At 39.7% G+C, this 16,237-nt stretch overlaps 1 protein-coding gene across 1 annotated transcript in view; it reads right to left on the reverse strand.

The window, feature by feature from the left end:
* Positions 1–16,237, reverse strand: part of LOC132824077 (dynein axonemal heavy chain 5-like) — a 285,827-nt gene that overhangs the window by 49,928 nt on the left and 219,662 nt on the right. The window contains 6 exon segments of the mRNA XM_060838346.1: positions 1,277–1,467; positions 1,629–1,743; positions 4,893–5,136; positions 8,545–8,727; positions 8,882–9,037; positions 9,207–9,523. Coding sequence (XP_060694329.1) covers positions 1,277–1,467; positions 1,629–1,743; positions 4,893–5,136; positions 8,545–8,727; positions 8,882–9,037; positions 9,207–9,523 — 1,206 coding nt within the window.

Here is a 16,237-nt window from a genome sequence, read left to right on the forward strand (position 1 = left end):
TGCTGAAGAACTATTTTCATTAAGTTTATTAAAATTTCTACAACATATGAAGATCAATTTAAGTATTGAAGACTGACTATCTTGGTTCATCCATCTGGAAAGCAATCTACATCTTAAATGCCTTGAGGATTTTTTGTCTTATTAACAAATTCCATGTTAAGTCAAATATATTGACCACCAAAATTAAAACTGAAAAATATCACTGACAGAATTATGCTGCAAGTAATTTGTAAAATCTACATTGAATACCAGGATATAGTTTTGTTCGCTGAGCTGGAAGGTTCATTTTCAAATGTTTCATCACCATACTAGGTACCATCTTCAGTGAGCCTCCAGAAGAAGCACTGCTGATGATTCCTGCTTTCTATTTATATGTTTGGGTTGGTGATGTCATTTCCTGTGGTGATATCATTTCCTATGGTGATGTCACTTAGGAAATGACGTCACCACAGGAAACGATATCACCAGCCTAAAGAAACCCAAACATATTAATAGAAAGCAGGAATTAGCAGTGCTTCGTCTGGAGGCTCACTGAAGATGTTACATGTTTATCAATTCTGTGTCATATGATCTTACTCCACAACCATTTGATGAAGGAGCAGCATTCAGAAAGCTGGTGCTTCTGAATAAACCTGTTGGACTAGAACCTGGTATTTTGTGATTTTTAACTTTTTCCACCCCAGTCCAACACCGACACCTCCAAATAGGAAGGACAGTATACAGATTGTTATTTCAGGGGGTTAGCTCACATGTGGTGGATTGAATGACCTCCTTCTGTGCTGTAAAATTCTGTGATTTTATGATGCATTTAAAGTTGTTGTATATTTTCATAGAAATAGTATTTATCAGTCATGTATCCACATAGCTTTAAGTAAACAATTCAGAGGGAAACTGTCCTGAATTAAATGCACATATGTTTTGCCTACTACCTCAATTGGATCTCTCTTAGGTAAAATACCAGACCCTGTACTAAGCAAACCAGAAAATTACAAATGGAAAATGTGAACAAGCACATTTTATGACATTATAAATATTGAGAATTAAAGATGATGGTTTCCAAATCATTTTATTGGAATGTTAAAGGATCTATGTAAGTGCAAGTTAATACTGATATGAAGCAATATGTCAGACCCTTTGTGCACAGCGAATTCCATTGTCTAATTTAGATTCGAAGTAAAAATGTGATTTTCTTCCTTTTTTTCTCCAACTTAGCTAACACAAAATCATTGTAACAATTTATAAAAGTTCAACTTCATCTACTTATGAACCAACATACCTTTAATGAGTGTCAGAAATTCATCATGCTTAACCTTGTGGCATTGCATATCAATTTTTAAAGTAAGCAAGAGTGTGAAAAGGAACTTGTGTTGCTCGTAGAATCCCCGAGCAGTGTAGGTGTAGATTTCATAGGTCATATAATCAATAATGCAGACTATTCGCTTGCTAGTGAATGGACTTTTAGCAGACCTGGTGGAATTACAAATACATTAAATGTAAAATGAAATATACACAAAATAGAATGCAAGGACATAAAATAGAAATCATAATCAAAATTAGGGTGGATTAGACAGGAACTAAGAAAATAGGTCTGACTGGTAAATCCAAGTAAATAGGACATGGTACCAAACCTGACTAGTGACAGGTCAAAAATCCCAAGGAATTGCTTCAGGGAAGTCTGATACATCACGTTCACCATACTCATCTCGACAATTAAGAAATAAAGAATACTGCCTCTTGTAGCAACTGTCAGGAAATAAAATGATGCACAATAAATCATTACTACAATGATAATTTACTGCAACACAAAGTTAATATTAAATCCAAACCTTTTCCAGCAGTTAGGTCTCTAGTACTGCCCAGAAAACTCTCTTTTGTTTTAAAAAAAAGTCATGCCTTTTATGTAACTTCAATTGTGTCCTAAGCTCGAAGTGGTTCATAGAACTAGTTTAGTAAATTACATTCCAACTTTCACATTTAATCAGGCTTTCTGTGGATTAAACTTCTTAACTTCAAACATTCATTTGAGGAAACTGTACTGAATGTTTTAGAAGGATGTACTACCATAAGAAAGATATAATATAATGATAGCATAGAGATTTACTTATTTTGGAAGAGTCTTAGGCAGTCTGAAATTTGAATATTGCTGAAACCTCACATTTTTTCAAAGCTTTTCACCATGCACTCATCAGAACAATTCACAAGAATTAACACAAGTATTGCAGCACTATGTCAGTCTAGACTGGCCCCCGATGGGTGAATCAAAATTCATTAAACTATGAATTCATATGAATTTAATGATACGTATGTGCGGAGATCCAAGATGGCGGCGACTCAGCAAGTCTGAGTCTACAGAGCCCTTCCCAAAACCTGGGAAAAGTGGGTTTCCTGCCCCCACCACACTTGCCAAACCACCCAAAAAATTTCTTTAATCTTAATTAACTGCTGAATATTATATTTAAACAGTCTAATACTGAGTGGATAATGAGTAAATCAAAGGGACCCCGCAGCTCTCAGAAAACAAAGACCCCTCCCCCACCCTCCTCTCTTCCGGCTGCAGCTGATGTAAAAACAGGCCTTATAGAGATGATTGCTAGATTGGAATCGACACTCGTCAATTTCATCGCAGAATCCCGACAGAGATGGAATGCATTCGAAGAAAAGCTGCAAAAACAGATTCAAACCATTGGAGAATTACAGGGCCGAGTGGAGGGGGCGGAACTAAAGGCCACGACCTCCGAGGCTGCAGCTCAAACAGCTGCAGAACAGGGGCGAGCTCTGGAGCAGAGAATCAGGGCCTTTGAAATCTACATCGATGATATTGACAACAGAAATCGGAGAAAAAATATCCGGTTGCTGGGCCTTCAAGAGCAAGAAGGGAAAGAACAGTTAGTAGTATTTCTGGAGCGATGGCTGCCCCAGCTTTTAAACCTGGGGGCTGAAACGGACCGGGTAAGGGTGGAGTGGGCCTACTGGGTCGCAGTACGCGGATCTGGCCCAAACCAGCGCCCACGCCCGGTCCTGTTCCGGCTGCAGAGTTATAGGGAGAGGCAGATACTCCTGGATGCCTCCAGAAAGCTTGGAAAGGATCCTAAAGCTATGATTCATGAAGGATCCAAGATTATGTTATTTCAGGACTTCTCCCCGGCTTTGGCACGAAGAAGGAAGGCGTTTGATGAGGTGAAGAAATGTTTAAGGGACTTAGATATTCAATACACCTTACGCTACCCAGCGACGTTATGCTTTACCCACGAAGGATCCGAGTATAATTTTAGATCATCGGAAGAGGCCAAGAAACTTTTAGACTCGGTTAAATAAATCGTAAGAGACAATTTATGTTGGCTTGCCTCTCCCACACTCCGTGGGGAGAAATGGATACTTTATTCTACTTTACTTTTGCCTCTGGGAGCGGGGTTGTCTTCCTTGCTATGTTATCATACTTAACTGTAATCTGTTGGAGTTGTAATTTTATAGTTATGTGTGTTTGTACGGAGCATTGATGCTATTAGATATACTCAGGTATGGGTGGGGAGGGGTGGGGGTGCGGCGCTCACTGTTAACTCTAGCTCGGTATTATATCTAAATCCTATTAAGGAGCGCCCGGGTCGAGGGTGGGACACTGTTTGGGAGAGGATATGGTGGAACGTTGGAAAGGTAGTAAGGCCCCCTGAGAACAAGGGTCAAGATCTCCATTCAAACATGTTTAATTTTTTTTTGTTCTTATTGTTTGGAAATAGCTTCCTTTTTATCATACTGTTATGAGTGTATTAGAGAACATTTTCTCTTATTTGAAGGATGTAAGCGACTCAACTATACACTCTGGATGATTGTGGATTAGTTGAATTTTGATGATTATATACTTAAGATCTATTTTTATATTAATGTTTGTGCTTGAAAATTCTGCTTATTTTTGTAAATTTGTCAAAATGTTAAATTCCCAATAAAAATATCTATATATAAAAAAAAACGATACGTATGTGCAAATAGATAGTTTTTGTTACAGGAACTCTGCTAGACCCAGCTCTCAGAAACATGTTTGTTGGGTTTTATGAGAAATGTAACACCTAACCTCGTACCCTTTGCATATTCTGATACATTGATGACACACAGATGATTTGAAGCTATATAAAGGATCTGTGTACATGTCGTAATGCATTCCATCCTGTGGCCAAATTCATCTTTGAAATGGGCAGTCAAATTAGCATCCTTTGCTTCATGTCTTGGTTGAGAAATCGACTGGGGGTGCCCTACCACAAACCTACATTTACTGGCTAATATACACGTTATGATTCCTACATTTGCTCGCTCAATAATATTGACTTAATTGGCAATCTCATAAATTCGGTCCAATAAAGGTTTTCTCTGAGAGTCATAAAGTCATAGAGACATAGAGATGTACAGCATGGAAACAGACCCTTCTGTCCAACTTATCCATGCCGACCAGATATCCCAAACCAATCTAGTCCCACTTGCCAGCACCCAGCCCATATCCTTCCAAACCCTTCCTGTTCATATACCCATCCAGATGCCTTTAAATGCTGTAATTGTACTAGCCGCCACAACTTCCTATTTGTTGCAAGTTTTCCTGCTGAGTGCAATATAAAATCCTTCAATATGTCTTTTTTTCAGCAAAACTTTTAACTAAATAATGAAGTAACAATAGGCAGTTCTGAACACTCAAGGAGTTCCCTTATTTAGTTTAAAGCCACAGTCTGATTCTACATATTTTTTATTTTTTTCAGTCTGATCATTAAAGCCGAAATAAAGAGCGGTTGAATCTGAAGAAATTCAAATACAAAGATGGAAGCTGAAGCCCCAAGTGCATAATCTATGAAGAAATGAGTTTTGTATACTGATTGATTTGATGCATCAGATTCCACAGAGTTCTGACCTACCTGGTCGGTACTCCTCCCTAGCAGCATTTATTTGCAGTTCTGTCTCAGCTGCTGTCTTTAACTTTCGCGTTACTTCTTCAGCTGTCAGCTTGGTGTTTTGAAGCACTATGATCAGACTCTCATCATCCACCAGGGAACCTTGGGTAGTTGTTAAACGGTAAAGTAGGTTATCTTCTAGCTCCTTCATCTTCCTTTTATTTGCAGTTACATCCTCCATTAGATTCGTTCGCTCTCTCTCCAGTTCCTAAATATAAATTCAGACACAAATATCTACAGTTTAATGCAAATATCTACAGTTTAATACAATTTAAGCTCTACTTCTGGCTTTAAAGGAAATAACTCTCTTACTTGAAAACTTTATACTTTAAAGCCTAAATGGACATTATTTATCTAACAGTATATTTTTGAGACTGCATTGACCCATTCTCCAACTAAACGTTGTTTCCATCCTTTTGTTTCAATACTGCAGATTATTTGTCAAAGAATAATTATTATCACAGGCTCAAAATGGTCTTTAACATTGTTCTGAATTCTGCTACAAACCTCAGGATCCCAACACTGGGTTAAGGACAAGGTCTCCAGTTTGCATAGACCGACAGCAAGACTCGCAAAGCAATTTTTTTGCAGGAAATGGAAATCCCTGTTTGAAAGCTTTAATAGCGCCTTTAGAGTAGATAATGTGGAACTAGTAGGCATAACAGATGTAGAATTCCAAACAGCATTTGATAAGCTGCAGCACAAAAGCTTAATACACAACAATACACAAACATAAGAGCTCATAGAGTTGAAATGATAAATTAGCATGGATTCAGACTAGTTCATGGGCAGAAAATAAGGCTAAATGGAGTCTTTTCAAACTGCAATCGGTGACTAAAATTGCCATAGTCCCAGAGAGTCTGATTAGAGAGAAACAACTGGTGGGGAGTTTAGCCGAAAAGTCACCATGCCTCAGGCGAGGTGCAAGGTGCAAGGTTAAGAAGGTGGAACCTTCTTGGTAATCTCAGCCAGTGCAGGAATTGAACCCCCACTTTTGGTATCACTCTGTACACAAACCATTCATTCAGCCAACTGAGCTAACTGATGCACCACAGGCTATGGCTAGTGAAATGCTGGAAGTAACAGCTACTTAAATTTATATTAATGGCTTGGAGGAAAATGGAGAGTAGTGTATCTAAGGTGTGCTAATGATACAAACTAAATGGAACTGCAAGCTATAAGGAAGAACTAAAATGGCTTTAAAGAAATACAAGCAGATTGGCAAAGTGGCAGATACTGAGGTGTGAGGTCATGAGAACAGAAAAACCTTTTTTTAAGGTCAAGAAACTTGTAAATGTTGATGTTCAGCGAGACTTGGGTGTATTGATACAAGGAACATAAAAGGTTAGCATGCAAATGCAGAAAGCCGTTAAGACAAATGACATGTTGGCCTTTTTTACAAGGGAGTTGAAGTCTAAGAATAATTAAGTGAGGATTTGATGAGACCACATCTAAAATAATGGTCTCCATTAAAAAGGATAAAGTTGCATTGGAAGCAGCACAGCAGAAGTTCACTAGATTAGGCTCAGGCATGAGAAGGTTGTTCTACAATGAGAGGCCAAATAATTTAGGTCTGCAGATTGCATGGGAGCTTTCTTCCTTGCTGTAATTGAGATCCAGGCCATAGCAGCCAAGTTCATTCAACAGAATATTCCTCTTCCTGGTAGGACATGGGTAATGCTGAGTAAATTGTGAAAATACAATGAGAATTTTACAAAAAAAATCAGGGTACTGAGGAAGTTTTATGGTTTTCCCCTGAAGCTTTAAATGGCCATTCCTGAGCCTCACTCTTCAGCAGCAACTACCCTATTTCCTGTATTTGCATCTCATTAATACTTCAACTTGCCTTATTTCTATGGCACAAGAAAAAACATTCTGATTATATCCACTGTATCAAAACCTCCCATGATTTTAAAGACCTCTATTAAGTTATTCCCCAGGCTTTTTTCCAAAAGAAAGGAGATTCAGCCTGGCAATCTTTCCTGAATATATACCCACCATTTTTTTTTGTCTTCATTCTAGCAAACTTCTCTGCACCCACTACAGGGCCTGTGTATGCTTTCCACTGTGCAGTGACCGGAACTGCACGCAGTACTCTTTAAATATGGTCCAACCAAGGTTTGAGATCGGTTTAGCATAACATTCCTATAATTTTTCATTTTTATCCCTCGAGAAATATATCTAGGGCAGAATTTTCCTCTCTGTTGTGGTGTGAGCAATGGGTAGAAAGGTGGGAGATAATAAGAAAGATCAGAATTTCAACGTCAAGCAACATTATTGCAATTTTCATTGAAGGATTCTCACTCATTCATGTTTTAGTTGTGATTACTGTAACAGTAAGAATGCTACCCAACTTGTCAACATTTCATATATTGTTATTTTAGTGACAATATACTGAGGAACCTTTCTACATGCATTATTTTATGTTTTAATATATTTTTTGAAAAATTAGGCTGCTTTCAACCATAGTTTTCCTGCAACTAAGTGTTAGTCTTACTCAATACAAGAACTAACAGCCTCCACCAACCTGGCAGCTTTTCTGTACAGCCAAGGGGCACCCTGCCAAAGTGCCAGGGATCCCATAAAATACTGGTAAGTAGGGTCCTGATTTGTGTAAATCAGCTGTCTGTCTCTGCAGATCAGACAGCGATCTGCTTCAGGGAGCACAACTCCCCCCGGTGAAGGGACAAGCTGTTCCAATGTGGCTCCTTCTACTCTGCCAACCCTCAGCTCTGACTCTGCCACCCAGGGATTAGTGAAAGAGAGGAACATATGGAGGGAAATTTGGTAGAATTGAATGGGACCTGCATGACATTATTACACCTTAGAGTTAATCTCATTCTAGCAAGTAACTTGAAGGGTCTTGTAACCATAAAGGTGCAATCTAAACATAAGGGTTTTCATTAATCAGAGACCTGTACCTCGGTAAAATGACATTCCTGCCACCTCCTATTTATTATTTTCCGAAGGCCTTTTTAGGCCAGGGAAGGAATGACCTCCAACTGTGTGGGAGTGTAACTAATCCTCTATTGCCATTCCAGTAAAGGCTTTTATTCTACTAACTGACTAGGCTCCAGTTAGGATCAAAGAACATACAAACACATTGTTTGCTGCAACCCAATAGGGAGACTTTATTCTGAAGCTTTGCACTTTGCGAGAACTTAGAACAACCAGATCAAGCCCAAGAACACGTTTGATGTCTCACTAGTGTGACTTATCAGTGCTCATGTGACTCACCTTTGAGAGAGACACTGTTTCAGCATAACATACCTCAACTATAATGCATAACAGTTTTATTGATAATCACTGAATGAATACATTGCGTAGAAATGGTCTAAAAAGAATAGTCCAAAAACCAAACACTTGATCGAAATAAACTCTGAAATTATTGTGCAGATGATTCTCTAATATGCTCATTTCTATGTTAAGCTATTTTCCAAATCAACCTGTTCAGAGATGTTATTACACACCTTTGGAGCAGGTGGTACTTGAACCTGCCTGACTTAGTCCAGTGGTTGGGACACTACCATTATACTACTACCATTACACTACTACCATTACACTACAAGAGAGCCCCACTTCTATGTTAAATCATTAATTAAATGATTTGCATCACCTGTTTCTCAGTGAGAATGGCTCTTCCCAATAGTTGATCCTCGAGACCTTCAATGGTGACGGTGAAGTCAATAATTGAAGTTCGAGCACTTATCTCCGGAGTATAAGCGGGATTGGCCAGTTTTGTAGCAATGTACAATCTGAAACCATTCATGACATCCATCTCCTTATCTCCTATCTTTACCTGCAGAAAAGACATCCAGACTTTTGGTCCAATAAATGCTGGTTTATTAATGATGACATAACCCAACAATAAATATTTTCAAAAGTATGTTGATATGTCCACATTATAATTATTACCATATAAATGATGCACTATACAAATACTTAGAAGTCACCTTATGTGTAGACCCAGTTTTGATGAAGTTTTTTTCCAGTACATTGTCCAATGCTGGGTCAAGTTCTTCCCCTACATCCTCAATTAATAATGGTCTTCCCAGTGAAAGGCAGTCTTCCAAGTGATTTCTAAAGTACTTATGATTTAAGGATGTTACCTGTAAAAGTTTAATCACTTATAAGAAAATTTGAAATACATTAATATTTACTCAGTTCTATAATTATCAGGATATCATGCGATGACTTGATAGTCACGCTGTAAAGCAGTGGGAAATGATTCTCAAGTACCAGAAACACAAATCTATCATTGCAATTCATGCCCACTACCTGAAGTTCATTCTTTGCTTCTTTATTCTTTATCCAGGTCTTCCCCTGAGACTGAGGATCGATCAAGAGTGGAAACCGGGCCGCCTTTGCAACAATGATTCCATTTTGTATTGAGAGGTCATCATTAGGAAGGCCTTGCAAGTTCCACTCTCCAACTGTGGGTCCATCAATAAGCATTTCTGAGACATTTAGATTTACGGTGAATGGAATGTTATGTAATATTATTTCTTGCTGCCAACTGTTTAACAACAGATTTCTAAATTCCTGGTTGAATGGTCCTGCATAAGACAGAAACGCTGTAGCCAGCAAAACATTCCCTGTGAAAAAAACATAAGACATAACAAAGCACAGAATGAGAATAGGCAATTCAGTCTATAACATTCTCTCTTTTCCCTGATAAGTCTGAACAACCATGAACTCTGCCCTCTTGAAGTCTGTGAGATAGAAGATGTCATATTTTCCCTTTATCATGTCTGTTGCAGGGATTAAACAGACAAATAATAAACTGCTAAAATATCATCTGATTATTGACAGAGTAAAAGAACATTGGAAGAAAGGAATTACATCATTCTTATGGAATAGCCAATGTCAAGAATGATTTTGCAAACCTTTTCAGATTTCTTCATGTAATGTTCTTTATACAGATACTCAGCAGCCAAACAGCAGTGTGGTGAAATTATTACACAATTATTCTGTCTAACAATTTAATTACATTCTTTCCCAGAATAATGCTCTGCATTGTAGTTTATACAATACCATGTTATACTACCTTAGTGTTGTCACAGCAACAACTTGCACTTATAATTCTTTAATGTAGCAAAAAGTTCCAAGGTGCTTTAGATTTAAGGTCGGTAAATTGGCCAAGTTAAATTGTCCATAGTGTTCAGGGATGTGTAGGTTAGGTGCATTAGTCAGGGGAAATGTACGGTAATAGGGCAGGGAAATGGGTCTGGATGGGATACTCTTCAGAGGTCAGTGTAGACTTGTTGGGCCAAATTGCCTGTTTCCACACTGTCGGGATTCTATGATAGTATTAGTGAATAAACAGAACATGGAGCAACTTAAGATGGCGGTAAGGCAGATGGATTACAAAGATAGGTTTTAAAGAATATCCTAAAGGGGGTGGGAGAAGTGGTGAGACAGAGAGGAGCTCTGGAACTTAAAGCAGGCATGGTTGAAAATGGAGTAGTGATTAAAATCAGGGACATGCAAGAGGCCAGAATTGGAGGTCAGCACAGATCTCACAGGTTATGAGGTGCAAAAGGCTACCAATTTGAGAGGGAAAAGCCAAGGCAAAGGATTCTGGGTCATCCAAGATGAACGATAGGAAAAATGTCTGGCTGTAACAGGCTGCTCCTTTTTTTAAGGTATTTTAGGTATAAAAGGTGATTTCCTTGAATTGCAGGAGCAGCAATTCTTGTTTTATATGCTGTTGCATTGTTTTGGAATTTTGGAGAAAAAAAAGTCAGAACAACAGCACTTTTAAAAGGAAGAGGAGAGACAAAGGTAGCACATGGTGAGGTCAGTGCAGGAGAGAAAGTAACTGAAAAGCAGTGAACCTGCATAGTTACTGCCTTTGCTGTTTGAATTCATGTATTGCTGGATATTGGAGTATGTCTAGGAAAACTTATTAAACAATCAAATTCACAACTAATCTTGGAGGAACCTGTTTGGGAGAGGTCACAGCATAGAAATAGATATGAATATTAAAGTGTGGCCTTATAGTAAGTCTGCAGTAGTGAGTAGAGTGGGTTCTTTCTTGATTATATGTTTTATTGAGATATGTCTCTTGATTAAATTTAAAGTATAAGCCTTAACTATCAATTTAACCTGGAGCAGTGTTTTGTAGAGGAATAAGACAGTGCTATTTCCTGGATCTGTAGATTGTGAAGGAGCAAAAATGGCCTTTAGTAGAGTGATATGCACTTCTTGTCGGATGTGGAAGCTTAGGGAGAGTTTACAGGTTACTGAGGATTATATCAGCAATACATACCATTGATTGTAAATCCTATCAAATCAAATGGATTGGTTGGAGAGATAGTTCGGGGCAATGAGGAATTTACAAGAGCAAGAGGATGTGATGGATGGCAATTATAGGAAGGGAGAAAAGATGCAGATATAGTCACATAGATGGGTTAACTCCTGGAAAAGTAAGAGAGGTAGGCGGTTAGTGCAGGAGTCTACTGTGGCTATCCCCATTTCAAAGAAGTATGCTGTTTTGGAAAATGTAGCGGGTGATGGATTCTCAGGGGAATGTAGCATGAACAGCAAAGTTTTTGGTATTGAGACTGGCTCTAATGCAATGAGGGATACATTGGGTTCCAAGAGATCAATTGTGTTAGGGGACTCTCTAGTCCAAGGTATAGGCAGACATCTCTGTGGCCAGCAGCGAAAACCAGAATGGTGTATTGCTTCCCTGGTGCCAGGATCAAGGATGTCTCAGAGAGGGTGCAGAGTGTTCTCAAGGGGGAGAGGGGCCAGCAGGAGGTCATTGTACACATTGGAACCAATGACATAGGAAGGGAAAAGGTAGAGATTCTGAATCTCTTTTGGGATAGAAGTGACCTGTAAAAGAAGGACAATTGCACCTAAATTGGAAGGGGATTAATGTACTGGCAGGGAGATTTGCTAGAGCTGCTCGGGAGGATTTAAACTAGTAAGGTGGGGGGGGGGGGTTGGGCGTGGGGTGGGTGGTGGTGGGACCGAGGGAGATAGTGAGGGAAGAGATCTATTTGAGATTGGTACAGTTGGGAACAGAAGCGAGTCAAACAGTCAGGGCAGGCAGGGGCAAAGCAAAGATCAAGGTAGGACTGATAAATTAAACTGCATTTATTTCAATGTATGGGACCTAACAGGGAAGGCAGATGAACTCAGGGCATGGTTATCACCATGGGACTGGGATATCATAGCAATTACAGAAACATGGCTCAGGGATGGGCAGGACTGGCAACTTAATGTTCCAGGATAAAAATGCTACAGGAAGGATAGAAAGGGAGGCAAGTGAGGAGGGGGAGTGGCTTTTTTTTGTAAGGGATAGCATTACAGCTGTGCTGAGGGAGGATATTCCAGGAAATGCAGCCAGGGAATCTATTTGGGTGGAACTGAGAAATAAGAAAGGGTTGATCACATCAATGGGATTGTATTATAGACCCCCCATTAGTCAGAGGGAAATTGAGAAACAAATTTGTAAGGAGATCTCAGTTATCTGTAAGAATAATAGGGTGTTTATGGTAGGGGATTTTAACTTTCCAAACATCGACTGGGACTGCCATAGTGTTAAGGGTTTAGATGGAGAGGAATTTGTTAAATGTGTACAAGAAAATTTTCTGATTCAGTATGTGGATGTATCGACTAGAGAAAGTGCAAAACTTGACCTACTCTTGGGAAATAAGGCAGGGCAGGTGACTGAGGTGTCAATGGGGGAACACTTTGGGGTCAGTCACCATAATTCTATTCGTTTTAAGATGGCGATGGAACAGGATAAGCCAGATGTAAAAGTCGAAGTTCTAAATTGAAGAAAGGTCAATTTTGATGGTATTATGCAAGAACTTTTGAATGCTGATTGGGGACAGAATTTCGCAGGTAAAGGCTAGAAATTGGGAAGCCTTCAGAAATGAGATTACAAGAATCCAGAGAAAGTATATTCCTGCCAGGGTGAAAGGGAAGGCTGGTAGGTATAGGGAATGCTGGATGACTAAAGAAATTGAGGGTTTGGTTCAGAAAAAGAAGAAAGCATATGTAAGGTGTAGACAGGATAGAGCGAATGAATCCTTAGAAGAGTATAAAGGCAGGAGGGGTATACTTAAGAGAGAAATCAGGAGGGCAAAAAGGGGACATGAGATAGCTTTGGCAAATAAGATTAACAAGAATCCAAAATGTTTTTACAAATATGTTAAGGACAAAAGGGTAACTATGGAGAGAATTGGGCCCCTCAAAGATCAGCACGGTGGCCTTTCGGTGGAGCCGCAGAAAAAGGGGGAGATATTGTATGAGTATTTTGCATCAGTGTTTACTGTGGAAAAGGATGTGGAAGATATAAAATGTATGGAAATAGATGGTGATATCTTGGCTAACGTGGTGTCACTGTTTAAGAAGGGTGGTAAGGACAAGTCAGGGAACTATAGACCAGTGAGCCAAATGTCAGTGGTGGGTAAGTTGTAGGAAGGAATCCTGAGGGACAGGATATGCATGTATTTGGAAAGGCAGGGAAAGGCAAGGGATAGTCAACATGGCTTTGTGCGTGGGAAATCATGTCTCACAAACTCAACTGAGTTTTTTGGAGAAGTAACAAAGAGGATTGATAAGGGCAGAGTGGCAGATATGATCTATATGGACTTCAGTAATGCGTTGGACACGGTTCCCCATGAGAGACTGATTAGCAGGGTTAGATCTCATGGAATACAGGGAGAACTAGCCAGTTAGATACAGAACTGGCTCAAAGGTAGAAGACAAAGGGTGGTGGTAGAAAGTTGTTTTTCAAACTGGAGGCCTATGGCCAGTGGAGTGTCACAAGGATTGGTGCTGGGTCCACTACTTTTCATCATTTGCATAAATGATTTGGATGTGAGCATAAGAGGTATAGTTAATAAGTTTGCAGATGACACCAAAATTGGAGGTGTACTGGACAGCGAAGAAGGTTACCTCAGATTACAATGGGATCTTGATGAGATGGACCATTGAGCTGAGAAATGGCAGATGGAATTTAATTCAGATAAATGTGAGGTGCTGCATTTTGGGAAAGCAAATCTTAGCAGGACTTATACACTTAATGATAAGGTCCGAGGGATTGTTGCTGAACAAAGAGACCTTGGAGTGCAGGTTGATAGCTCCTTGAAAGTGGAGTCCCAGGTAGATAGGATAGTGAAGAAGGCGTTTGGTATGCTTTCCTTTATTGGTCAGAGTATTGAGTACAGGAGTTGGAAGGTCATGTTGCGACTGTACAGGACATTGGTTAAGCCACTGTTGGAATATTGCGTGCAATTCTAGTCTCCTTCCTATCGGAAAGATGTTGTGAAACATGAAACGGCACAGAAAAGATTTACAAGGTTGTTGTCAGGGTTGGAGAGTTTGAGCTATAGGGAGAGGCTGAACAGGCTGGGGCTGTTTTCCCTGGAATGTTGAAGGCTGAGCGGTGACCTTATGGAGGTTTATAAAATCATGAGGGGCATGGATAGGGTAAATAGACAAAGTCTTTTCCCTGGGGAAGGAGAGTCCAGAACTAGAGGGCATAGGTTTAGGGTGAGAGGGGAAAGATATAAAAGAGACCTATGGGGCAACGTTTTCACACAGCGGGTGGTAGGTGTATGGAATGAGCTGCCAGAGGATGTGGGGGAAGCTAGTACAATTGCAACATTTAAGAGGCATTTGGATGGGTTCCTATATGAATAGGAAGGGTTTGGAGGGATATGGGCTGGGTTCTGGCAGGTGGGATTAAATTGCAGTGTAATATCTGGTTGGCATGGATGGGTTTGACCGAAGGGTCTGTTTCCGAGCTGCACATCTCTATGACTGTATGAGAGATTTGAAAATAAAAGATGCCAATTTTTAAATCAAGACATTGCCAGACCAGGAAGCAAGGCTGATCAATGAGCACAAGAGTGACGGGTGAGCAAGCGTTTTCAAACTTTTACTTATTGTATCACCAGATTGGAATATCATTGACATGGCCATTATATGTTGCCTAATTTTCATTCCTAATTGCCCTTACTGAGCTGTTAAGAGATGTTATATCACAGTGAGCCTGCATGTAACATGCCCAAAAGATGCTAAGAGGGGGCACTAACCAACCATAGCTAAGCAATGAAATTGAGGCGAGGATTAAATTGAAAGGCGAAGCATACATGGAGGCAAATTTCCAGGATAGCCCTGAAGATTGGAATAAATTCAGTATCCAGCAAAGGAGGCCTAAAAAAAAGGATAGAGAAAATAAACTACAAGGGCAAACTAGTGAGGAATATAAACATCTGGCAATCAGAGCTTTTTTAAATATGCAAATAAGGAAGAGAGAGGTCACAGTGAACATAGGCTTCTTCGAAAATGAATCTGGGGAGACAATTATGGGAACATGAGAAGTTAAACAGCTATTTTGCATCAGCCTTTACAGTGGAAGATACTCAACATCCTATAAATTCTAAAGGAAGAATTCAATGCCGTCAGCATCACTAGAGAAATAATATTAGACAAATTACTGAAGCTAAAAGCAATTATGTCCCCTGGCACTGAAGGCTTGCATCCTCAGAACCTAAAAGAGTAGCTACAGAGATAGTGAATGCATTGATTTTATTTTTCCAAAAATTGTTGGATTCTGGGGAAATGGCAGAGGATTGGAAAATTGCCAACGTGACACTCCTGTTCAAAAAGCAAGGGAGGCAAAAAAACAGGTAACTGATTAGCTGAACATCTATTGTTGGAAAAGTATTGGAATCAATTATTCATGAGGTAATAACAAAATATTTGGAAAATCTAATTAATCGTAGTCAACATGGCTTCATAAAAGGGAAATCTGTTTGACAAATGTATCATAGTTTCAAGAGGAAGTCTCAACCAGAGTGGAAAGAGGGGAACCAGTAGAAGTATTGTATTTGAACTTCCAAAAGTTGTTCAACAAGGTACCTCACAGAAGGTAAATTTGTAAGGTAACAGTCCATGGTGCTGGAGGTAGTATATTGACATAGATACAGAATTGGTTTTAGATTAGATTTCCTACAATATGGAAACAGGCCCTTTAGCCCAACAAGTCCACATCAACCCTCCGAAGAGTAACCTACCCAGACCCATTCCCCTACATTTACACCTGACTAATGCACATAACGCTGTGGGCAATTTAGAATGGCCAACTCATCTTGTACATCTTGACCTGTACATCTTAGGACCATGGGAGGAAACCCATGCAGAATGTGCCACATAGACAGTTGCCTAAGGTAGGAACCGAACCCGGGTCCCTGGCACTGTGAGGCAGCAGTGCTAACCACTGAGCCACTGTGCCACCCCACTGGGCAGAAAACAATGTACAGGGATAGCGGTTCCTTTTC

The sequence above is a fragment of the Hemiscyllium ocellatum genome, chromosome 17 (assembly GCF_020745735.1).
Source record: "Hemiscyllium ocellatum isolate sHemOce1 chromosome 17, sHemOce1.pat.X.cur, whole genome shotgun sequence".
In the NCBI taxonomy this organism is placed as follows: domain Eukaryota; kingdom Metazoa; phylum Chordata; class Chondrichthyes; order Orectolobiformes; family Hemiscylliidae; genus Hemiscyllium; species Hemiscyllium ocellatum.